Source organism: Stegodyphus dumicola, chromosome 7, assembly GCF_044657685.1.
Source record: "Stegodyphus dumicola isolate Sdum_Otavi_A_Nest chromosome 7, ASM4465768v1".
NCBI classification, from domain to species: Eukaryota; Metazoa; Arthropoda; class Arachnida; order Araneae; family Eresidae; genus Stegodyphus; species Stegodyphus dumicola.
Genome location: NC_140774.1, coordinates 47,269,387 through 47,295,031, shown reverse-complemented (window position 1 = coordinate 47,295,031; position 25,645 = coordinate 47,269,387). Strand labels below are relative to the sequence as shown.

At 31.9% G+C, this 25,645-nt stretch overlaps 1 protein-coding gene across 5 annotated transcripts in view; it reads left to right on the top strand.

The window, feature by feature from the left end:
* The window catches only part of LOC118181212 (glucose transporter type 1-like), a 289,653-nt gene that overhangs the window by 189,640 nt on the left and 74,368 nt on the right, over positions 1–25,645 (top strand). For all 5 annotated transcript variants that reach the window (XM_085820155.1, XM_035350293.2, XM_035350291.2 and 2 more), the window contains 2 exons: positions 6,410–6,622; positions 10,428–10,503. In XM_085820155.1, the coding sequence (XP_085676281.1) occupies positions 6,410–6,622; positions 10,428–10,503 (289 nt within the window). The remainder of the gene's footprint in view (positions 1–6,409; positions 6,623–10,427; positions 10,504–25,645) is intronic.

Here is a 25,645-nt window from a genome sequence, read left to right as displayed (position 1 = left end):
TTTGGTTTTCCACATGTGTAACGTGTATATGAGCCAGTTCCTCTTAAAAAGGTCCACGAAGGCATCCCTTCCCTTAGGCAGATAGCCCTAGTGTGCTTTGCCTTAATTAAATAAACCAAACCAACCATTTAAGGGCCGGATGCGGTATGCTACATATATGTATCGATTAGTTATTCAGTTACAATAAAAATTAGTTATACCGGAGCTGGATAAAATGTCGCCGAAAGTCGCCATTTGCCGACAAAAATTAGTCGCGCCAAAACTATCTCCACCTTCACGATATCTAGTCAATTTAGCAGGATAGCCATTTACCTCAGTGTTAACTAGACTTGCCACTGTAATATTTTTCCGGCAGAGCTCCGTTCTTCAAATGGCATTTTGAGTTACATTATGTAAGAGATACTATATTAAAATTATTTACATGTATTCAAAATTCGTAACTATATAATAATAATTTAGAAAGAAAAACGGGAAAAATAAAATTTAAAAAACTGTTAAAGTTGCTCAAAGTTCTATTAAATTAATTCAATATAAAATATAACAAATCTGATTTTATTCTAACAGTGGTGATAAGCTGCATATTATGATAATGTAATTTAATAATCTTAATATATCTGATAATTCATTGAGTATTCCTTGAAAAAGACCAAATGTTTTCTGCATTTCGTTTATGCAATAATATAAAAAGTATAACATACTTGAGGTCTATTGCTTTGTAATTTTATTAATATTTGATAAAAATCCCAAATCAACAGGCATTTCTAAAACATTTTGAATCATTATATCTTTCCTGAAACCTCCTTTTTTGTACATGTACGGATATAAATGACTAATTCGGAATGAATTTATTTTATTAGTTAATAAATTAATTACATGTTGTAAGTATGGATTTATTCATTTCTTTGTAAAAGTAATAATGGAACCTCGAATCACGATTGCCACCCATCACTAGCAAATTATATGAACAGAAAATTCGTCTGGTGATGAAAAGGTATCTCAAGATATTAACATTCAAGTCAGCCACAAATTATTTTTACTGTTATTTTGAGGTAATCACATCATTTTAATGTGAAAAGCCTCGTAGCATAGGACTTAAAGGACTATGAATCCAGCTGGAAAAAATTATGGATAAATTGTATTGTAGACAATGTTAAGAGCTTTGACATCCAAACCTTTTTTTCCTATCTACGGTATAGTGTTTTTAGGCCTAATCTTAGAGTTTAATAATTACAACAACGACAATTTATTTGTTGTTGGTAGTTAGAGAATTTTGATCCTCTAATGATTATTAAAGCACCAAATAATGAGTTTAATAAGAACTACAACTTCACAAGCGGCAAAGGCGATTTAAAATTTTTGGAGGAAAGGAAGGAATTGAAGATGATCCTAATTCTTTGACTCGCCAGATTTTTGCGAAAAGAAACAAGATTTTTTCTTGACGCTTTTATTACGGATGTAACAATGTAGAGATCATGTATAAATAGCAAAGCTACAGTAGCCCACTTTCAATGACAATATTTTTGTCTCATTTTATAATGTAAAATACAAACAACAAATCACGTAAGACACATTTTTAATGAAACCAAGTGTCAAGTAGAGTCGATAGAAGTAATGAAAGAAGATGCTCCAAGAATGCCAACACTTTTTTGAAACGGTGGTTTTTCCCCTGTGTAACGTGTATACGAGCCAGTTTCCCTTAAAAAAGTTCTCCAAGGCATTCCTTCCCTTAGGCAGATAGCCCTCGAAGCTTTGCGTAATCGCAAAAGCCAGACTAATCCTTTGCACGTTCAACTTACCCCTTGCACTTTTTTTTTGTACAAGAATAGTAAAAATTAAATTTTAGTTCACTTTATCTCTTTAATATGGTACTTGTGTTTTTTATCTTGTGTTTAATAATTTTCAATATGTGTGATGAATTTGGATATGAAGTACTGTTATAAAGCTTAAAAAAGTAATCTTTAGTCCAAGAATAAATGAATTCATTGTACACTGCACAAAAAAAGGGGGGAACAGTTCTATATCTTCCGTTCTACTGGGCCGATTGACGAAATTCAAATTGCGTTTTTCATGTCTCGAAAGCGCGACTTAGTATATATATATATATATTAGATTTATATATAGCATGGTTCTAACATAGGTATTTTCATATAAAATCTGACTTTTTCTGAAATAACGTACCAATATTTTTCCATATTTCGATTCTACTACTCAAATTATGCCTAGATATTAAATTTTGTGAAATTTGGTACGAAATTTATGGAGAAATTCAAAAATGTATCTTGGCGCAATTTTTTTTTCAGTTTGCACCAAGAATAATTCACTTGGCGAACTTCTTAATATATGGCAACCAATTTTCCTTTCCCTTCTATTATGCCTGAGTGGAAAAAAAAGGCACCTCGTTTCTACCTTTTTACATTGTGTATGAGCGGAAAAAGTCACACGTTCCTACTTTCAAATAATTTTATCAAAGTGTTTAAGCCACATTTGATGTTTTATTGCTTTCAACAAATATGGCAAATTTCAAAACGCGCCAATATATAAATTCCCGGATGTCTTCGGAAATTTTAAATAAAAAACTAATTTTTGTAGGTGTGCTTAGAAATACGTCTACTTTAAGAAGATGGTAAATATTTTATAGATTATAATTCATAATTTTTTTGAAAATTTTTTTTGAAACATGTTTAAAAATACAAATTTTAAAAATAATCAAAAAATGGGTGAATTTTATTTGAAATGAACCTGAATTCTGTGAAAGGAAGAATAAAATAAATTTAATAAGAGAGATTAATAAATATATACCAAACTCAATTAACATTGAGGAGCTAAAATTTTGAAAACTAATTTTCTAAAACCTATCTTGCAATCTTTGCAAAACTTGGTAGTTCGGCTTGATTTGAGTCGTAAAATGAAAATATGGAAAAAAATGGTTACAGCAGATAATAAATTTGTAATTACCGTAGCAGCTCCAAATGATATTTGTCCTCAAGGTAATACATATCCTAAAAAAAGCCGTAGCTATAGAAAGTAATAAAATTCTTACGCTTCTAAAAAGGGGTAAAGGGGGTAAGAATTTTTAAATTCAGAATAATTATTTCAGAAAAAGTCCGATTTTGTCTCAAAATACTTATATTAGAACAACGCTATATATAAATCTAATACATATTTCAATTCGCGCTTTCGAGACATAAAAAACTCTGAATTTCGTCAGTCGGCCCAGTAGAACTGCCCCGTTTTTTTAACAGTTCCAGGTTGTGGACGTTTCAGATGGCAAACGACTTTTAGGAACTTGTCAAATTCGTGTACCGAGGTTTCATTGCATATTTTTCTTTCTAATAGAGATTACATATGCTACTACTAATACAATATTATTAAGCTGTTATTTATGTAATATACTCAAGCTTTTAGACTAGTTATTTAAATTTATTACACAAATACTGCCAATACTACTGCTCACATGAAGTCTAAAGTCTTCCTGTTTACGAAAATCCGTCTTTCTGCTTAAGTCTCTTTTAGGAACACCTAAGATCATCGAGATGCATTTGAAAGCTTTCTAAAATTTATTAATTTTCTTAATTGTCAAAAAATTAACAGGAATTTAATGAGTGAAATTTGTAGGGATAATTACTATTTAAAGCAAATGGAGAAAGATTCCCCCCCCCCCATGTTTTAGCAGTCACTTTATTACTTTTTACATTTGGTTTATTCTAAAAGTGCAGGCGAAAGAAAAGCATTATTTTAGTGGAGTTAGCATCTTGTAAGGGTGATATTTTTAAAATTTAACTCTATTTTTTTATATCTGAACATTTTACAGCTTTCACTAATTAAGCACACTTCATAGCAAATGCAAATTTGATAAAATACTGAAGCTTGTCAGGTTATAAGAATGTGTTAAATTTGTGAAAAATTATATATGTATATAATTTTGTGGATTAGAATGCGTTAATTTGTTTACAGTTTTTCATTATTTATATTTGATAGAATATATCTCGTGGTGTTTTCCAAAGATTAATTTTTGTCAAGTAAAATGGACACACTTAAAATTTTATGGAACTGCATTTTCGTTCTATATACTATATATCTTTGAAATACTCTATTTGTTCGCTATATTTTGCCGTCTTTTTAGCAGTTAGAAAATTTTCCTTGCAAAGAATTCTTCTCACCTGTTGGAAAAGAAATCAAGGTTTTATTTGGCAGTGTTCAAAATGCGACGAAATACATGCCATTCAGGGAGTTTTGAATTGGCGTAAGCAAGTGAATTTATCAAGGAGCAAGGCCAAACGAATCAAATATTTCAGCCAGATCCAGAAAGGTTGTTGAATGGTCATAGAAATTTTGCGTCATTCGCATTATCTTTATGAAGCACAACACCAGGGAAGTTCCTAGGCCATTGGCCGCCCGCATACTTTCCTAAGACTGTCGCCCACAAATTTAAAAAAAAAAAAAAAAAAGATTAATAGTATTTTAATTTTATTTCATATTCACTAAGTACTTACAATGATTTTAAAATATTTAGGCGTGGCATCGCAAGAGTCCGGCCGCCCCTGATTTTCGCCGTCCGCGTACTTTAACGAGCTGCATCCCCGCTAGGAACGGCCCTGCACAACACCTTTACTGGTCACTTCTGGTTGCCTTGTTTCAGCGGTTTCCTTCAGAACTGCCAGCTGAAAACAACATATATATGACGATCTGTTTCCACATTAGTAATTTAATTTTTAAAAGTTTTTAAATATCCGATTTATTAAAATGTGTTCATAATGTCAGGTCGAAGCATCATTTCGTTTTGCACTGTTTCGGTTCATTTCAGTAGAATTTATTTTTCGTATCACTTTTATTTTCAACGTAATTATATTTAATTTATATATTTTTTATATTTTAACATAATAAATCGGGGTAACATTTTGAATATTTTAATTTAAAAAGTCAAATTAACAGTTTTTGGAAATTTGTAAGTTATTAAAATTTTTAAGAATGTCACTGAAGGAGGGACGACAATTACTTAAATTTGAAACTAGAAATTTTGTTTAGCAGTGTTAACATATCGTTTGTATTTTACCTAGGGATATTTTAAACGAACAAGATTTTTATGTTGCTCTGTTTCCGTCTAAATATGTTCAATTTTTGCCATTAATTAGTTGAAAATTATTTACTGAAATGATAAACATGTATTAAAATAAAATAGATCTTGTATTTCAATAAAATCCGTATAATTTGCGTCATGAAAGAGTAACCGAAAACTGTTAGTTTTAAAAAGCTTCAGCATTTGAAGCGCGTAATCTTCAGAAAAGTACTTCTCTAATTTTTCTACTTCTTAATTATTTCACACGTAAATTTTTGATAAAAAATGGATCCACTAGCGGGCGAGCGGTATAGTCGCTGAACACTGGGAGTTCCAACGTGGGTTCTACTCCAGGTGAACGGACTGCTGCACGAAAGTTTTCGTGGTTTTCGCCATGTGCAAAGTGTATATAAGCCAGTTTTCCTTAGATAATTATCCATGAATGCATCCCTTCCTTTGAAGGACAATCCTCGCGTGCTTTGCCATAATCAAATAAACCTAAATCAATGAAAACACTTAATATATCATTGAAAAGTTACTTTTTAGTGCTATGGTGAAATTTCATACTTACATGGTATTCTTTATCCTACGAACCTGTGTCTGCCGAAAGCATCGTTGCAAAAAGATCGCGGACGAAAATGTAGCAGAGCAATCAATGGAAGGGAAAATGTCGTCATACAAAATCTCATGGGATAAATGAAAGCAAGGAGAAAATATCGAAGTGTTAAATATTATGGTAGAAAGTAAAGCAGTATAAAATTTTTGCTCAGTTTTAACATATTGTACAAAATATCATGGTAAAAGCGTTTATAAATCATTGCATGATAACATCGTAGATATTCATTTTTTGATTGTTAAAATATTAAGTAAATTTTTGCGGGATTACCAGTGAACATCACAAAAGGAAATTAAAACCGTTTTTACTTCTATATTTCAGAATTGGACAAGTTCCTCTCATTTCCAAATTGATGTCATTTCCAAATGACATCGGTTTTATCTGCTGTCCGGTATTTTTCAACATTTCTGTTGTATCTCTCTTGCTTGTACCACGTCTGCTTAATAGGCTCTTCATGATTATGATAAAACTCTGTAACAGCATAAACAATAACCTTGTTAGATGGATAGCTAAAAATGAGTATAGATCACTTTCAAAGTGGTCGCCATGACAAAGTTTTATTCAAAGATGAACAGAAAAAAGTTTTTATCTATTTTTTAGTCCTTGAAAGTTTTAATGTTTCTTAGTCTTTGAATAGTTTTTAATTACATTTTCAAAAGTTTAAATTTATTTTCATGAGCAAATTAGATTGTTTTGGCGATTTAAACAGAAATGAAATATTAAAAAAAATATTTCAGGTTTTCTACTATTCAACCAGCTTATTTATGTCTGCGGGCTTATCTGATGCGGTGTCCCATTATGCTACAATGGGTGTTGGCGTCATCATGGTGGTCATGACTCTAGTCTCTATTCCACTTATGGATCGAGCCGGAAGGAGGACGCTTCATTTGTACGGTTTAGGTGGAATGTTCATCTGTAGCATATTTATTACCATATCTCTGCTCGTTAAGGTATGTTACACATTTTTTCATAGATGTCATCATTACCTGTGTTTTCTCAATTTTCTTTTGTAGAGACAGTTTAAATTAATTTCACAGATACTTTTACTTTATACATTTACATTATGCGAATGCCATTTTGTAACTTAATATGCTGTTAGTTATAAGTTTTATGATAACAGAACAGATTATCCCTTTCATTTCTTTTTTTAGACACACAAAATTAAACTTCTTATTTATATGTTCTTTCTTATTTTAAATTTCAAATATAATAATTATATTTTAATTTGCATTGCTTGCTTTGATATTATTTCATGTTCATGAAGATAAAGCCTTTGTTGAAACAGCTAATATGTTTTTATTCAAATTAATAAGTAATTTTTGTTTATTGTAATTGATCACAAAATCGCAAATATAATGCCAAAATTAATTTAAAATTAAACAATTTAGGTAAGTTTACTAGTTACGTACAAACTCTTAGAAATTCAAAAATTATAATTTTTTTCAAAGCAATATCATGTGCTTAAAACAGGTTGTGCAAAACAGTAGGAAAAATATTTTTTCATCTCAATATCATATGGTGACTTTTGTATATCTTTAAGAGAAGGCTTGTTCAAGAGGTAGCTGCACAATTTTTTGAATGGATTGTTTGCAACAATATTTCCATATGAAAAGTGGTAATTTATTTTTTGTCTACATATGAAATGCATATGGAGGGGAAAAAATTGGCGCCTTAATTATTTAATAAACTGTGTGATCACATTATATGTTTACTGTAAATTAAATTCATTATTTTATCTTAATTAAAATAGATTATGTACTTACACAAATAAAACAAAATCATTAAATTTTGCGAATAAGTTATATTTATTTTATAGAAGTAAAAGAATTTCATTTTGTATAATCACATTGAAACAAAATATGCTGAAATGCTGTATAATCATTATTATTGAAACAAAACATGATGAGCGAAAAAAATAGAATACCTTCACTTGCAGAATTACAGTGAGGCCGTACTTAGCCTTCAGAAAAGAAAATAATCCGATTATCAGTTTCTGTATCAGATACGGTCCCAACCAGTCATAATAATTGCATTTCTGCTGCACTTAAATTGTACAGTTCAATGGATTTGCAGCAAATCTATGTTTATTTTCTCCTGCTAAAGCAAAATGTTTATCAAATTACCACAATTAATCATGACTCTGATTCTGTAGTCTAGTCCCACCCCTTTATAAACTTATGTTTACTGTTGTATACTGTTGGCCTTTAAAATTGCTACACCATGAAGGAAAGCATATAACAGAATCTTATTTATTGTACATATACATTTTAATGGGAGGAAGACATGATTAAATTTGGAGGTGGTTAAGGGTATTTAGCCTGTAGAATTCAGAATAGTGATGCCACTTTCGGCAGCAAATACAACAGTAATCAGTATGGGTATAGTCAAAGAGCTTGGATGGCAAAGTACTTCGTTTTATGCGGCTTTAACCCTCTGCCAGTGATTATCAATCGTAGTACCGGCGGCAGCTCATGGTCAGGTTTCTCAATGGGAGAGAGATCTGCAGAACATGCTAGCCAGAGCAACAGGTCGAACATTCGAGGTATCAAGGGCGTTCAGAACAACACAGACAACATGTGGTTATGCATCATCTTATTGAAAGATGGTCTCGCTCAGGCCTTGAATATAGGGCACAGACATGGGCCTAAATACGTCAGAAATGTAACGGCGGATGTCCAAATTACAGGCTTTGCGATCAAAACGTGACCGGAATGTGTACCCAATAGCACTCTGTACTAGCACGCCAGGATCAGGGCTTGTATGAAGATCACGAATGGAAGCTGGAAGCGTTCGTTCTCCTCTTATGTCTCCATATGACTTCGTCTATCATGATGATGTATGCGGAATTGGGATTCTTCCGAAAAGACTACGTGGTGTCAAACCAGTGTCCAGTGTTGTTGTCTCACAGTTGTAAGCGGGTCTGTCTCTGCTGCAGGATCAAAAGGAGTCTTAGCAATGGTCGAGATGCTGCAGACGTTTGACTCGGGGTATGTGACGTGGCTGTAAGATCTCGCGGACAAATGTCTCTCCTCCCGAATGTTAGTCGTTTGGAATGGCTGAGATCATGCATGGCTTTCAGTATAGATTTCCTGGACTCGTATTACAACTGAGAGAGGCTGTATCCCGACCACCACGAGCGTCAATGTCGTGGAACGATAAACCGTAGCCCCAATTGGCCTCTTTCCTGCCGCGTTAGATTTCCAATGAGTGCTGATAGGAGTTTTACCTTTTTACGACTTTTACTCAAACAACCAACATAAAAACGCGATAATTTTCCGTTATGCAACTGCTAGACATTTTTGCAGCATTGTTGTAGTAATATATAGCTATGTGTTTATTCTTGTTTACATGTACACGCATAGTTAGGAGATGATGCTATCGTTGTGTCTCAGCATGTGTTTGGCTTCTCTTTCACAGGCAGCAAAAAGCGTGGCATGTGCGTAACAGAAAAGTAGCAACACGATTTCCAAATTAGAAAATCCCCTGCGCAGTTTTTTCATTTATACATAATATCGATGACGTTACTCATACCTGCTCTGTGCGCATGTTCCGGGCATATCTGAGCATGTAGTACCTTTCATGCAAATTTTGGAGTTTGTTGCATGCTGCTTGATGCATGGTGTAGCAGTTTTAACAGAAAGCAATGTACATGCTGTCTACCTATATTTTCAAGAGCATATTTCATCCTTATATTTACCATCGGCTTAATAGCTAAAATGTTTCAGCCTTAATTTTGATAAGGGTTTAAATTCCATTGAATGGGCGGGCTGCCTTGATGTTTTCATGGTTTTTCCAATGTTCCATACGTAAATGGTTTGTTTATTTTCTAACTGCTTATATTGAACGCTGCGTTCTGTATCTTACCACAGACTACATCCAACAATTATCGTACACTTTGGATTTTAAACATATTTTTTTCACATTGCTATGAAAATGCCTGACGAACTGTTCTGTAACTTTAACCTAGTAAGTAAATCGCTTAAACTCGCAGCTTCCAGGGAAAATTCAGTCACAAATCCATTTAGGGAACTTCCCACGAAATATTTTAATGCTATATGCAAAAACTGTAGCATCTTCTATATTCTACATCTGGATTGTAATAATATTAATTTCCAAGTTACATTTAAAATTAACTACCTATGTTTATATTTTTGAGATGTTTAGTGTTCTCAGTTTATCATAAAATCACATCTGCGATAAATTGCCATGGTTACCAAATTATGATGCATAAGATTTTTTGTACTTTTGTTCTCTGAACCGAATTCAGAAATGTGTGTATGTATATGTACGCACAAGCATCCATACACACGTGTATACATATATTTCTGAATCCGGTCCCGATAATAGAAGAGTGCCGATTTTTCATTTATCTTCAATGTTGTAAAACTAAGTTGCTCAATGCAATGCAAGTTACAGTTAAAATGTCATTTCACCTGGACTTAATAACAACAATTTGTGGCAAATTCCATTTTATGCCATCAATGCCTTTAAATTTTTCGAGCTTTAATTTTAAAGGTTAAATTTTTTAAGTTATGAATGGTCAACTATTTTCACTGCTGTTGAATTATAATCTGAAGTTTAGGTTATATTTCATTTATTTTTTATTGTCAGTTTATTTTTGGACACTATTGTAGATTATTCGGAAAGAATTAAGGTAAACTATTTTGGATAACATTTTATTTGCGTTTAGGAGAAAAGGAAGTTATTTCTTAGAAATCAGTTTAAGTATTAAACTGTTGCAATTCTTTTTTGTAGTTCCTCTATGAGTGGGTGACATACTTGAGTGTGGTCAGTACTCTATCCTTCGTTGTTTTCTTTGCTATTGGACCAGGTGAGTTTTTTTTTATTAGTATTTTCAAAATTTTATTTTGTCGAATTCTGGCTGAAAGATGGTATCTTATGCTCATAAAGAAGTAATATAGTCCTAGTGTTTACAGTAATATTGTTAGTGGAACTGGAACCTTTAAATTAACTGAACCTTTTAGAGTATTGTAGCATTAAAATAAAAATTATGAGTATTTCTAATTATGACAATTTTATTTAACTTTTACCTTTAAATTTATGAAAGTCTATTGCAGAATAAAAATTCTGTTTCTGATACTAAGAATGTCTAGGGCTCAGATTAGAAGCTCAGTGGTTTAGTTAGGGTCACTTTTATCTCAAGTGATAGTTAAAATTTCAGCTCTGATTTTGTGGTGGTTTAATAATTAAATAAGATCTAATATTGCTTAATTTCCATTTAAAATTTAGGAAGAATATTTACTTTAAATTGGAAATATAAGTCTAGTGGTATGTGGTCTAGTGGTATTATCTTTTGCACTGTGGGCATAAGCTTTTCCACTTCCATATATGAAGAGAACTTCTTACCGTACAGTCACCTTTTCAGTACTGAAGAAACCCCAAAATAACACATTACTAAGGTGATTTATGTCTAAATACTTCAGACGTTTTTGTGTTTTGTGCATCTTATTCATTCAATTTAGTTGTAACTGTAGCGTTTGAAATTGTTACATTTTTTAACATTGTCTAAAAGTTATAGTCGTTTTTATCTGCATTCCTTTATCGATGAGAGGTAAAACAGAAATTCGAAAGCAAAATGTACAGTTAAATGTTTCTTAGACCAGTTTGCGTCTAAGTGCATTTCAGGGTCTAGAACTTATCGCCGTGGCCGTTTCGCCGTCGGGCGGATTCGCCTTCAAGACATAATTTTTCTTTACACGACTGTATTATTACTCGCCGTATTATATTCATATTAAATTTATTTAGTTTAATAATTGTGTTTACCTTTTTCATACGTGATAAAGGTTGCTTATAATTTATATAGTTGGTTACAAATATGAGGTATAAAGAAATTGCATTTAATTGTTTACAAATGAGATATAAAGAAATTACACATAGTTAGAAAATTATGTCAGTATCAAAGAGAACTGGGGCTAAACCTCTGATATAACAGAAGTTATATTATCAATTTCAAAATTATGCAGATCCAAATTTTACACAATTGCTCAACATTTCTTGAAATTTTAATCGGTAGTTCAGAGAAATCAGTTATGCAAGCAGGAAATTCACATTTTTATGAAATCTGAATTTAAAACTGAATTATTTTGGAATCTCGTCAGTACATTATTCTCTTAAAATTAATATGTCGTGCGTAACGATGTATTTGTATAAAATTGTATGCAAAAACACTGTATATATTATTCAAAAGCTTTTAATATGAGAAATTTGCTAAACTGTAAATGTTAACAAAATATATGGTTCTTTATAAGACAAAAATTTAGAAAGTTGTTTTATGCGATTTGTTTAAAGTACCTGCAAGAAATTTGAAAAGTTTTTTTTCATTTTGCAATTTAAGAAAGCCAGAGGCATATAATAGGTAAATAAACTTAATAATATAATATGGCAAGATATAATATAAGCATATAAAGAAATATAAATCTCTTAAATGTGCAATAGGTTAACAGAATTATTAAACTAAATCAACTTGATATAATACGTCAAGATAGAATACAGTCATGTAAAGAAAACTATGTATTGACCCCGAAACAGAGATGGCGAATAGTCCCATTTCCTTCATTTCATTTGCTTAGTCAATATATAAAATAATGTTGCAATGACCGAACAAGATAAATGGAATTTTTAATTTTTGAGCATGTTAAATTTCGAGGTGCAGCTATAAGTGGCAAGACATTTAATAAAGCTGTTTTTTCTCCAAAAATAAGTGACGTCTTACAAAGTTTTAAGACTTTGTTCATACAAAATCGAATGTTGAAAAAGAAAGCATTTCTATTTCTTAGCCTTCAAGTCTTTTTGCGGCTAAACAACGCTTGGTACGTTCAAGCTTGAGCTTGATTTCTTCGTAAAACGCATCTTCTGGAATATTGCTTGTTTTCGTTTTTCTGAATCCAATCTATTAAAAAAAAATTGAAGCGAGACTGCAGACTATTTTCTCTTACTTTAAAGGAAGAGAAATTATTCTGTATCTGGTCTGGGGCCAAGTCTGTGGAATGAAGAGTTGGTTAAGATTTGATACTTTTTTGATAGAAATGCTTCGTGAGAATTACTTTCAGGTCTAACGCGATGAATTCTCTTCGAAAATCTATTCATTATGTCTCTTACATGGATTTCACCAACTGTCCCTGGATAAAATTCGGTGCGAATTATCATTTTCCAATCAAAAGCTATCACGAACGGGATCTGTACTCGAAAACTGGAAACAAGTTTTGAGGTCGTGTTAAAACTTCCGTAACCTAAGCTTATGACTGTTGTTTTTTTCTCAGAATCTTAAGCAAAGCACCACGTTTCCTCTCCAATTATAATTTCCTTGGAAAAAATTAGGATTATCTGCCATTTGGGTCTAAAGATGATGTGCAGAAATTTCGGTTTTCTGCAGCTAACACATGAAGAACAAACCGAGGACAAATTTGTCTTTTGCAAGATCTTCAACAATAATTTGGCGAGCAGCGTCTGAACTAATGTTAAACTCATTGCTGATGATAAACAAGGCTATTTTTCAGCAATAAATACCGAACTTTTCCAATGCTTCCTTCTGTTCGACATTCTGAAGGCTATCGCTGCTGGCTCATCATTAACATCTCGGTGACTTGACAAAAGCAATCCGTACCAACAGGAAATCATTGGATAGTGTTACTGTTTAACTCTTATATGTTTTATATTACATTTAAAATGTCTCTGTTGATGTTTTTCTCTTTTTATAGCAAAACGTTACTGCTATTCTCTACTACGCTTTTAAATCTATGACAGCAGATATTCACTGAATCTACGCAATCAAATTATGTTTTAAAATTCTGTTCGCGAGCAAATTAAGGGGGAAATATGTTGAAATATCTATGTAATAAATGCCATAAGTTGCCGTTTGGCAAATTTTTGAAATTTGTTGAAACAAATTAGTTCTAAAGCTTTGGAGACGTATTGCGCAGCAGAATTTGCAATAAAACTTAATTTTGTTTGTAAAATTCTCTATACCTGAGCTATAAATCCAAATACAATTGTTTTGAATACGAGTTTATCTAACATTTATTTTAACAGCCCTAATTTTATTTAGAAAATTTTCTGGAATTCTAAGTAACTGCAATAATGCAATATATTTTATAGTAAATTCGGAGTAATGACTCAAAAGAATGTTACAAAGCTTTTGTTTTCATACGAATGTCATGTTTTGAAATAATTGACGGAAGTGCTAATTTTAAGGATATTGATAAATCTGAGCTCTCACAGAGCTAGTAACATTGAGTTTTGCCAGCTAAAAGTTAAACCCATTAAAAACACTTGGTGTTCATTATAAAAGCTAGATGTTACAATTTATTATCTGTTTATGTTAAGGAATAATTTTCTAACACTATTAGTTAGTGTAGCTTCAGATAAAGAAGTGTTTTAGTTCAACACTTAAAAATTATTATTTAAGAACGTCGGTAGTTCAATTACCTGCCAGCTACAGGTGAGGGTTTGGCAGAGAAAGCATTGTTAGAAATACAGAATTATTTAGAAATAAGAATGCATGAATATAAAAATAAGTAGCATTCAGTAATGTATTGCGTTATTTATTATTTCTGCTTGATATCTCGTCTCTTTCAAAAATATTAATGTTTTATGAATTTATGTTAATTATATGAATTGCTCAGAAAAGCTCACCGGTGAGTTAAAATGTGTTTCTGCGAAGAATTGTATTATATACCTGCATGAAATATTTGTTCCAAGAGAAGGGGATGACTTCATGGAAGACTTTTGAAGAAAACATTGGTCTTTATCTTAGACACAAGTAAAATCTAGGGAAACCAATCCAGTCTATTTCAATCGTCAAGAAAAGAACATAAAATTTACTAGTAATGTATCGAGTTTTGGGCACACGGACGATTTTATATGGGTATCGCCATTCTTGTGAAATTGATCTGTGTTCGATGACTCAAAAGATTTTAATGAGGTACCAACGCCTTCATGGTATCAAGTTTTTTACTTGGAAAAGGCACTTTTCATATTAGTGCCAAACGAAACCTTGTTTGCATGCAGGTGCCAAATCTTTCATGAATACTGCCCTCATGTTAAAAAGCTAATCATCAGAATGATGCTGGCACATTTATATTTGCGAAGATTTCTACCTCAGCGAATACTGGCTGACTTACATAAGGAGTACCGATTGTTTCACTCTTATGCTGGGGCGCTTGAGCCGTAACCGTTATGTAGCATCCTCATCCATCTATAGGTAAATAATAATTCTAGTGTTATATTGTATTTTGCCTTAATGAAATAATCCATTTCAGCCCTACAATCGTTAATTAGAAATTAATAGTAACTGCATATGTAATTATCTATTGAGAATCACTGAATAAAGGTAAAATAGATATTTTTTCAGGTAATATTAAATTATTAAGCTTTTGACATTTAGAAAAACATTCAAAAAGAGTTAATAAAATAACTATCATAAACATGTACCTACTATATAAAGTTCTGGTTTTTGTATAAAGGTGTTAGTATTTATGATGTCAAAAAGAGACATGAACATAGTTTCAGTAAACTATTTAATACTGTGCCGTGACCAATGAAATATTAATGTTTTCTGAAAGCTGTATGATGAAAGGAAACTGATAAATATGGAATTTTGATAAAACTGGACAAGTATGGTACTTAACTCTGGAGAAAATCATACCCTTCAAAGGTGTAATTTCATTACATTTATGTATTATGAGTATTTGTTTTTAGTTGATTTCCGTTTCCGTTGTATCATGGATATGGTATACAAGTTTCCACTTGAATCATTTTTATGAATTTTGCCAGACTTAAAATACTATACTTGAATTTTAATTTAAAAATTAGCAATCAATAGATTTTAAATACTTTTTTTAATCATGTATCATATCGTGCAACAGTATTGTGTATCATTTTTGCGTATGTACTTGTAAATTATTTCTGTATTATTTATCCTTATGAAATTTATGACAAGTAAAATATTGTTTTCATTTATAATAAATTGGATTCAGGGAGAGGATGATTTCCTATTCCAAAAAAGCTTTTGAAATGAAAATTCTCACATTCCAATTCTAATATTTAAAAATTTGTTATTAGGTATTAATCATGACTACAATATTAGCATTAATTTATGTGAAAATATTTACATGTTCCTTAAAGATAGGAAGTATTCTACAATCTGTCCACCAATGTCTTAAGTTACCCAAATGACTTTTTAATTAAGAAAATCATAGAAATAAAGAGCTGGTATGTAAAGTGCCTGTAATTGATATTTACAGGATCTCTAACGGCAGGTAATAGAAAGTTAAAAATTTAATTCTCATCTCAGAGAAGAAGGAATTGAGTGTTAAAGAGCTCTCTAGATTGATAGGAAAGTATGGTTTACAAAACCGATGCTCTAAATATCAATTTTTGAAAATCTCATTTGATGCAAAAGTAGAACAAAGTTATTCATTAAGAACCTGATATGTTAAAATATTCTGTGTGGTAATGGCATAGTTAATGAAATTAGATATTTCGAGTGTCAAGTGTTATGTACTTATGATATTGTGAGAGCTGTGTCTTGTCAGTTTTGTGTGGTGCCTTGTGAGAGTGATTAATAAGGAAGGTACCTTGGTCTAAGGTACAAAATATTTTTGCTGTCTTTATGTGGGGAAAGTATCTCAAGCTTTTAAATTTTGATCAGGCTTTGAACACATACAATATGAAAAGCAGTGTCTAAGTTGGTTAGTTATAACCCACCCACCTATTCGTTATCTTAAAAATCCACATTATAATCATTATCTACATTGTAAGAACTGAGATTTATCTTTCCATTACGAGTAGAAAAGTTTTAAGTATCCTGGCAGTGATGCATTACGGCGGAGGGGATATATCCATACAAAAATGCTGTGCAAGTGCATAATTATTCCAATTTTATTCCTCTTTTCATTTATTCGGATTATATTTGAATGCCCTTGTATTTAACATTACTTTCAGTTTAATGTACATGTTCAAAACGTGCAGGAAAACCGCATGGTATTGCCATGCAACTTACTTAGACTGCTCGCGCTGTTTGTGGAGTTTCCATCAAATGCATCCTTAAATAGGGCCTTTTCACAGTGTTCTTCGTTCGAAGAATTGGCATTTTGATACCTATACTTACCGCAGGTATGCCTTCTGATGGTCGATAACACATTATGGGAGAATTTTCCGATGTCTCAATGCCGATGTTATTTTTTGGACTCATAGCTGATTGTCATAGCTATTGTATTCGGATAAGGTAGTGATGGACCCTAGATTTCGAAAAATTCATATTTACAAAGCAATGTCTGTTCTTTGACATACTATTATTTATCAATCTGGAGACTTTCCATAAATTTCTGCTTTGCACACCTTTGTCATAATTTCTGAAATTTCAAAACTTTGTTTCAAGGTTCGCTGTCGTCAATCTTTTATGCAGGGCATCATCGCTGCATTATACCAATCTCTGACAATATGTAATAGTTAAGATTATTTTCAGTCAAAAGTTATTTGGGTGACTCAGGACTTAAATGGTATATTCAAGAAATTCAGAATTATTTGGTAAGTTACCTAATCGGTATAAAGCAAGAAATATTTTATCTCAGATGTTCTTATTCTCTGTACATACGTATGAAACTGTGTAGGAATAATTTCAGCAGCAATTATTATATATGTATGTATGTATACATTTCTGGGAAATTTGTTTCAAGTAGGCTATCCTCATTTTAAAACCTTTACGATCTTCCAGCGATCGAAGGTTTCTTTTAATGAAAATTCAAATTGCTGTGAGCTTTATTCTAGATTAAATTAATTTTGTAATTTCTATGAAATAATAAATATCTTAAAATATGAATTACTTAAATTTTCAATTGTTTCTCAGTTATTTTTAGAAATGCTAAAATTTATTATTTCATATTAGTCGATTATATGTATTAAGCCAAACCATTTGTTCTAAACTATTATTAAGCTGAAATTAATGGTATTTTTTAAATTTTTGAAGTCATGTCTATTCAAAATAGTTAATTTTCGCGAATAGTATGTATAAAATATGAGACATGTATATGAAATAGTGGCTATATGTTCATATACGACAAAACACTCCCTCGCAGAATGTAAATTTATACACATTCAAATAACCTCTTTTCATGATTAAAAGTTAGAAGATGATAGATGGGGCCATTTTGCACGATATCAGTGCAAGCGGTTTTTAATTCAAATTTAAAAATGAATAAATATACTGTGGCTCACATTTTGTTTTCGGACATTTGTATTTTTGAAATTTATTTGCATAGATCCGGTACCAAATATTGAAATATATAGTCTTCAATTCTTTTTTCTAATGTATATTATTTCCTCTGATTTGAGTCTTAATTTTTGTAAAATCAACACCATCAATATATTAATAAAATAATTTGTTTGAAAAGTGTTAACGAGTAACTCGCGTAATAATTCGGACACTGCAAATTTTGTTGAAATGTTTTGGTAGACAATGTTTCATTTTATAATATTTTGTTTTAAATGAATATACATCACTAGTATTATCGTCTGTATTTGGAAATCATTACTTGTTTAACAAAATATGGCAAAAGTTCCATATCTGAAGTGAACACGAGATCTTAAAATTTAAGCATCAATTCTGTTAAAAATTTAATAATTCGTATATTTAAAGGTAGTAAAGGTATTTCAAATATTTAAAAAATTCTTGATGTAAAGCATTTAATGATCTCTGATGTAATAAACGGTGGAAATTGCGTGTAGCAACTGAATACGCACTGGAGTCTGGAATACATTCCAAGTTAACACCAAAGTATCGCAGACTTATTCTAAAAAAAATCAAATAGTACTCAACAATTAGTATTGCGAAACGTTCAGAGATTTAGAAAACGGTTTGCAATAAAAGGAAACTGAAGCTTTTAGAAGAGTCATTTAAGGCACATAGATACAATGAACGATCAGCAAAAAGGAAATTCTTAGTCACCAAGAAAGCAAGGTATGGCCTGACATTCTCAGAATGACGAAATTCCAAAAATCAAATCATCTAAAAATTCCAAAAATGCCCGACGTTCTCAAAATCTCTAGCAAGCCAAGTTTTATTGTGTTAGAATGGTATTAATATTTGGAGAAAAGTCAAAATGTTATACATTTGGGTCCTATAGATGCATTAATAGGAGGCAAAATCCGAATTACCCTTCCAGCACGCCAGCTTGGGAATTTTACATTAGCACGCGCGCATCGTATTTTTTACGACATCTATTATTTTACCGTTTTTGGCGCGAAAAATGACAGAAATGAGTAAATATTGATAATGAATTTGTTAAAACATAAAATATTAACCTTATTACTGCAAAATACAAATGATGTCACATTTAAATGATAGTGCATTATTTTTAAACGTTCAAATCAGTAAGGTGGAAAAGCAATGATGTATTTCATTATAAAAATTTAAAAATTTATTATTTAATAACTATATCTTAAAATCCAAGTTAGTTTTAATATTCATCTGTCCTGTTCTGTTGATTTATCATCGAATCGAAGACAACTTGTGAGAAATAAAAAATCTCTTGTAGATCATCAAAGCTCTTGTTATTTTAATTCCAATGCCATCCCTTGAGAACAATTCTTTAACATTTACATGGTGTCCTTTTTTTATATTCCTATCATATATAACAATTCAAATTAGGCCATCATTTCCACTCAGGTAACAGTGCTATTATTCTCACATCCCAAAGTTTCCTTGTCTTCTTTTTCTTCATCAGATAATTCTTGAAAAATAAGAGCAAAATCAGCCCGTTATACACATTTTTTACCATGAAAAACCGATATAAAAATTAGACTCGAATTTATACACATTAAAATAATACACGTCAATTAATAACGCAAAATTACAAAATATTTGAGAAAAAATATTTCCCGAATTTTCCCCCATGACAACGCGCGTGTCGTAACTTTTACGAAGAAGCTACCATGTAGCGCCAAAGCCCAGTAAAAGAACAAAAAATGTCATATGACTTCCTTTTGGCACATTCCATGATTTGGGGGAGGGTTGAAAGGAGGAATAGAAATGACATTCAGACACCTCAACTGCGATATGGGAAAAGTGTGCCTTAAAAACCGAATTTGTCGTAAATTTTGTGCGTAGTGCGCGTGCTGGAAGGTTAAGAATTGAATTCGAAAAACCTATTACCTATTTGTTACACACGGGGATAGAGGCATAATTTTTTGGAGACGGTTCTCTGCTTATAGATTTAAAAATTTAATATCTATCAAAAATACATGAACTAGCATAAATATAAATATTCTTAAAGAAAATTTTAAAGCATTTGCCAAAAAACTTGGAACGCAAAATACGCTCATATTCTATCAGAATAACGATCCTAAACATACAGCTTTAAATGTTTGCTTGTGATAATTATACAATTGTCCTGAAGTTATCAAAACTTCTTCATAATATTTAGAGTTAAATCCTATCGAAAATGTGAGGAGTGGGTTAGAAATAAGAATATGAAAACATGTTTCTTAGAAAGCTCTGCTAAAACAATTCCTACTTAGGATTGAAACAAACTGAATATTCTTATACGAAAAAATTATTTGAATCTGTGCTAAAGCGCATGGAAAAATCTTAGCTAAATGATATCCAACGAAATTATGAATGTCCCGTTATTTTCATTTTTTTATTAAATAGTCTTTATACAAAGTGCCCAAATACTTCAGTTCATTTCTATTTTTACCAAAAATATTTTGAATAATTTTTCCCAAACAGGTTTTAAAATTGATAATCAGTAGTATATGAGAAAGAAAAATGAAGTGATTTTCCTAATATTTAATAACTAATATTTACAAATGAAAAACAAGCGTCCGAAAACAAATGCGAGCTTCTGTCAACTAAATGTGTACAGACATTACCTACTTACTACGTTGACCAGAACCCAAGCATTTTACTTGATATCAAAGAAAATCCGCTTCCCCTTTTGGAAAATTCATGTGTCCTCCCTCTTCCGATACGCAATCGGGGCAACAACTACATTACAAAATATCGACACCTTAGTCGCCCAAATACATCAATATGGAACTGCTGAATTAGGGGTAATGCCCTTGCGTACATCGGCCATTTTTTATTAAAAAGAAGCTTTCACATGAATGCCTCGTATAAAATTGCTAGCACCTTTTGTAAAGAGTAGTTTTTCTAACTTCGCAAAGGAAATTTCTTTTGCCGCCACCGTTGGATTCCTGAGTTAGCGAATGCGACCGATCTGCAAAAAGGTGTTGGCTCAGTCATGCAGGATGGCCAGATTTTGCAAAAGAGGGACAAAGAAAGCTTCTTTCTCAAAATACCATGCTAATCATTATAGTATTTCTTCTTATAACTTTAAACAGTGGAGTTTAACTTCTGAACTAGTGTAATTATTGAAAAGAGAAGAAATACGTTGAATTCAGGTTATCCAGTTGTCGGTTATCTTACACTGTTATATTTATTTCATAGTGGAAGTTAATTATGATATTATGGTCTGTGCATTTCATTTAAGATGCACGGTCGGTTTTTCTTTCGATTCATCAGATTTTTAAGACCCTTGACTACACTAACCAGCTTTTTCGTAAAATTAGCTGATCTTGGTAAGAGGTATTATCCCCTTCTTTAATGCTTATCACTATATATTTCTTTTCTTGCATTTCACACCTTGCACTGTGTACCAAATGGGCCTGTTTCTACCTTCGGTTAAAATCATTTTACCTCGGTGGGTGTAAAAAGATAAAATTTGCATGATGATTCCCAACAAATAGTAATTATATCTGCTTTGTGTGGTACCAGGTTTGTAATGAAATGTGTTTTGTTAAGCGGTTCAACGTTTCGTAACGGAACTTGGATAGCATAGTGTTATTCAACGTTCCTAGTTACCTGAGTAATTTGCAGTCCCATTTACGCCGGATCATGATGACCGCAATGTGTTCCAAATCTTTAGAATATTTATTTATACACCGATATCATCAGAAAAGGCTCATGCTTCAAGGTTTGCAGAAATGTCGCTACAAAATACGAGACAAGATTATAGTAAGGAAAGTAAACTTGCTGTCTTCTGCGAACGAAAACTTGTCGCAGTATGAACATAGTGTCACTAATATGCAACCTTTGTAATTTATGGAACTCGAAGTAATTCAGTAACAGTAAAGTAACAATTGACAGTAGAGGAACTACTAAGATAAGCAGGAGAAAAAAAATTGCGAAGTTTCCTACGTCACCAAATCTTTCCAAATTTTTCTACGTGTGAACAGTAAGCATGTGAATAATACGCGTCATGCGCCCTAAGAGTAATGAATTTCTATCATATACGTTGCACTAAGTCGTCCTCGATGGTTGTGATTGATGCTTTATTGTGGCAGATTTTGAGCACATTCACACAAAATACTGGTACAAAACAAACTTTCGACACAGCTTTACAGAAATTAGACATGGCGTAAGATCAGGTGATCTTGAAACTGTCAATGAATTGACATTTTGCTGTTAGCTCTCCAAATCACGTAACATCACACCTGTGATTTTAGGAGTACATTGGACGTACTTCAAGATTTACTACAGATACGATACTTATCATATATTTTACAGGTATGATATTTTGTTGCGTTTTTATGAGTATGTCAAGAACGTTATGCAGATAGCACCGTTAATTCAAGATCTGCCACAAGTAGGATAGTGCATTTGGCGTGCTGTTTATAAACTATCATTGAAATCCCTGGTGCTGAACTGCTGCAAAGTGTACAACAAGTAGCAGATCAACGTCAGTGATTTCAAAGATTTGAAGGACTGTCATGTTGTGGAATTTAGCGATATGACAAAAGTTCACATGTACAAAATTTGTACGACTTTGTGAAAATTTGATACTTTTGTCCATGGATATCTTATAGTCCCTCTACTGTAAAAAGTTAATTTTGCAAATGTTCGAAAAACTTTCATTCTTTATGAATTATTTACCTTGTGTGATTCATAACTTCTGAGGATCATTTTGTTTCTCATAAAAGTATTACTTACAAAAGTGTGATAATTTAGAAGTTATCAACATGAAGATAAGGTTATTTCAAAAATAGATGTGTTATTTTATTTTATGAATTCTGGACATCGTAAATTTTGTTTCTAGATAAAATTAAAGGTAATTTATGAACGTCAAATTGACGTATAAAAATTGCTGAATTCTAAACATTAGTAGGTAATTCACTTGCAGGATTATTTTATGTTACGAATTTACTTTAAGTTATTCAGTCAGTAATCCTTTTAACTGTATTTATTTAAATACCGTTTTTTTGGTACACTACTGGGAAACTCATTTTTATGGTCTAAGTTTTCATTTATTTTCGTGCTAAAAAACGTTTCCGAAGAGCCTATTGTAATTTCTCTTCAATAAATAAATAAGGCAACTGTGTCGGTACCTTTAGAATGCAAATCAGAAATGAATCAAAATTATATGCAGTGCATGCATGCCTGAATATATATATAAGGATAGCCTACTTGCTGTCCTTTCGCATAGCCGAGCACACTTAGTTCTCTTTCAAGTGCTATATTAATGTGTAGTATTATGTACATACACAGTGATGATATACTTTTTTTAAGAGGTATCTTTTTTCATTTCCAATTCGGGCTTGCGTATCAAGGACACGGGCACATCTCAGGCATGTACAGCTTTCTTTTTCTTTTTTACTTCTCAACTATCCTTCCTGCTTCCTTCCTTCTTTTAGTTTAGAGGGGTTCCCTTCCAAATTGTTAGGGTATGAGGCATCCACTCCCTGGTTTCTCATCTCGTGAACTTTGTCAAAAGACGGAGCATTCCGCAGTTTTTTCTATATTTCCTTTTTCGTCTGCACCAAAGTGAAAGACGCGAGTGCAAACTGACCAATGAATCCCGAAACTTTCAACCACTCAAACTAATGCCTTCTATAATGAAGGGAACTAGAAAAATAACGAAAAGGAGCAAAATACACGTTGCGATCTAGGGATAAAAATGGAATCAGATCAACGATTTATCTGCTCGTGGACTGGAGGAAAATTCGGTTTAGAATTCATTGACTATAGATTTTTATGGTCATAAAATGGCTGAAAGGAAATCTAGTTCATCAAATGAAATAAATATTTTTGGATAGTTTTAGCAGAACTGAAATGGAGCTTGTGATTAGCAAAACAAAACTAATTTAATTTAATAATTTATATATGTCTCTAGATTTTTTTATGAAATTGCAATTTCTTAACTAAAGCTGAAAGCACGTGTGACTAGTGGCCTGTATCTGAAGCTATACTTCCACTGATCAAATTTATCCCCTAATAAATAAATGAAAGGCAACGCAACTTAAATACGTACTGTATCTTAAAAAAATGTTTCAGCTGCAAAGAAGCAATAGTACGATTTTTATTTAGAAAATGTCCTTATCGGAGAATCATTTCAGAATTTTTGGACTCTTGTATTATTTTGCATTTATATGCACTTTAGTGAATCATGCTACTGTGAGAAACATAAGGCCTTTAATTTTATTCTATTTGGCTTCATGTATGGTCAGTTTTCAGAGTGTTGGTATTTGGTGAAGCGTAAATAAACTTTCAACTTCAATAAGTCAAAAATGCTTAAAGCAATAAATATACTTATAAGCTTAAAATTATAAACGTGACTTCACTTTTTGATATTCTAGCCAAATGGTACAAAATAATTTCCACTAAATTTCTAAATTGCTCAACTAGCAATTCTGATGAACATTTGCAGCAATATAAAGTAAAAGGCGTTTCTAATATCCTCCATTACGTAACTGGAAGAGAATTATTATTTTTAATTTTTAGAGTTCTTTATTGCTACTGTGTTCTCTACTCTATAAGTAATTCCCTTTTAATGCAATTCCTGCCATTAATTAAATCTCTCGTAATTCAGCAGAAATTTTTGTATTCCCCCTTCACTGAAATTCGCTACCTCTTCATTCTTCTCTTTTGGCATCTTTAACGAATTTTTGCAGTGACAAGGAAGATTTTTGTATGCAAGAAAAGGTAAAAGTCCATATGCCGATACCCATATGCCAAGTCTGAGTTGCAGGGAAGATAATCCATATATTTCCAAATGCCAATAATAAATAGCTGAAGTTAATAAAGATGGCACTCATGGATGTCGAGTAGTGTTCATCGTGAGCTATCACCTAATTGCTTTTCACAAGCTAGACGTTATCCATCGCGAATTCTTTTATGATCTCAATATCTCACTATTAATCATTTATGGAATATGATTTATAAATTTCTTTGGTTCTGAAGGGAAATATATACAGTAATACCTTTTCCGCATTCAAAACTACAACTGCAGGCTATATTTCGCCGATATATTATATGCATAGTTCAAAATTTTCGTTCTTCAAAGTCTTATGTTTATTTCAAAGTCCTCACTTTTACTCCTGTTTCATTTTTCGAATCTTAAAACAACATGAAACGTTTTTGAATAAGTAACTATAAAAAAGGTACACCCGAAATATTTGCAGCCATAATATTGAGAAACGTCATCTAACAAACAACGGCGTCATGTGTTAATGTGCCTTGTTGGCATGTTGCATGTTATTTTATGACCGTGATCACTGCTTAAATAGTGTACTACAGAAAACAAGCATGTTCAGTAGCTAACAACTGGGGTTTAGGAATAATAAGTTGTACGATCAGTAAAATTATTTCTAATTCTCATGCTGTAGTACAAATGTTGGTGATGCAGGCGACATAAAAGTGCGAAACGGACTACAGGTTACTATGTACATTGACAAGCGCTTTGTACAGAAATTGTGTTTATCCTATCGGAGCAATAAAAGTTTTAGGCGCAGTTACTGTCAACATCGAATAAAATGTGACAAATTGTCATGGCGTTTGAGGCAGATGGTACACTGGAGCATAATGTCAGAAATAAATAACTACAAAATCAAAACAAAAGAATTGTTGAGTACAGAAAAAATTGCAAATTTGTGGAGATTTTAATACTCTATTAGGGCAC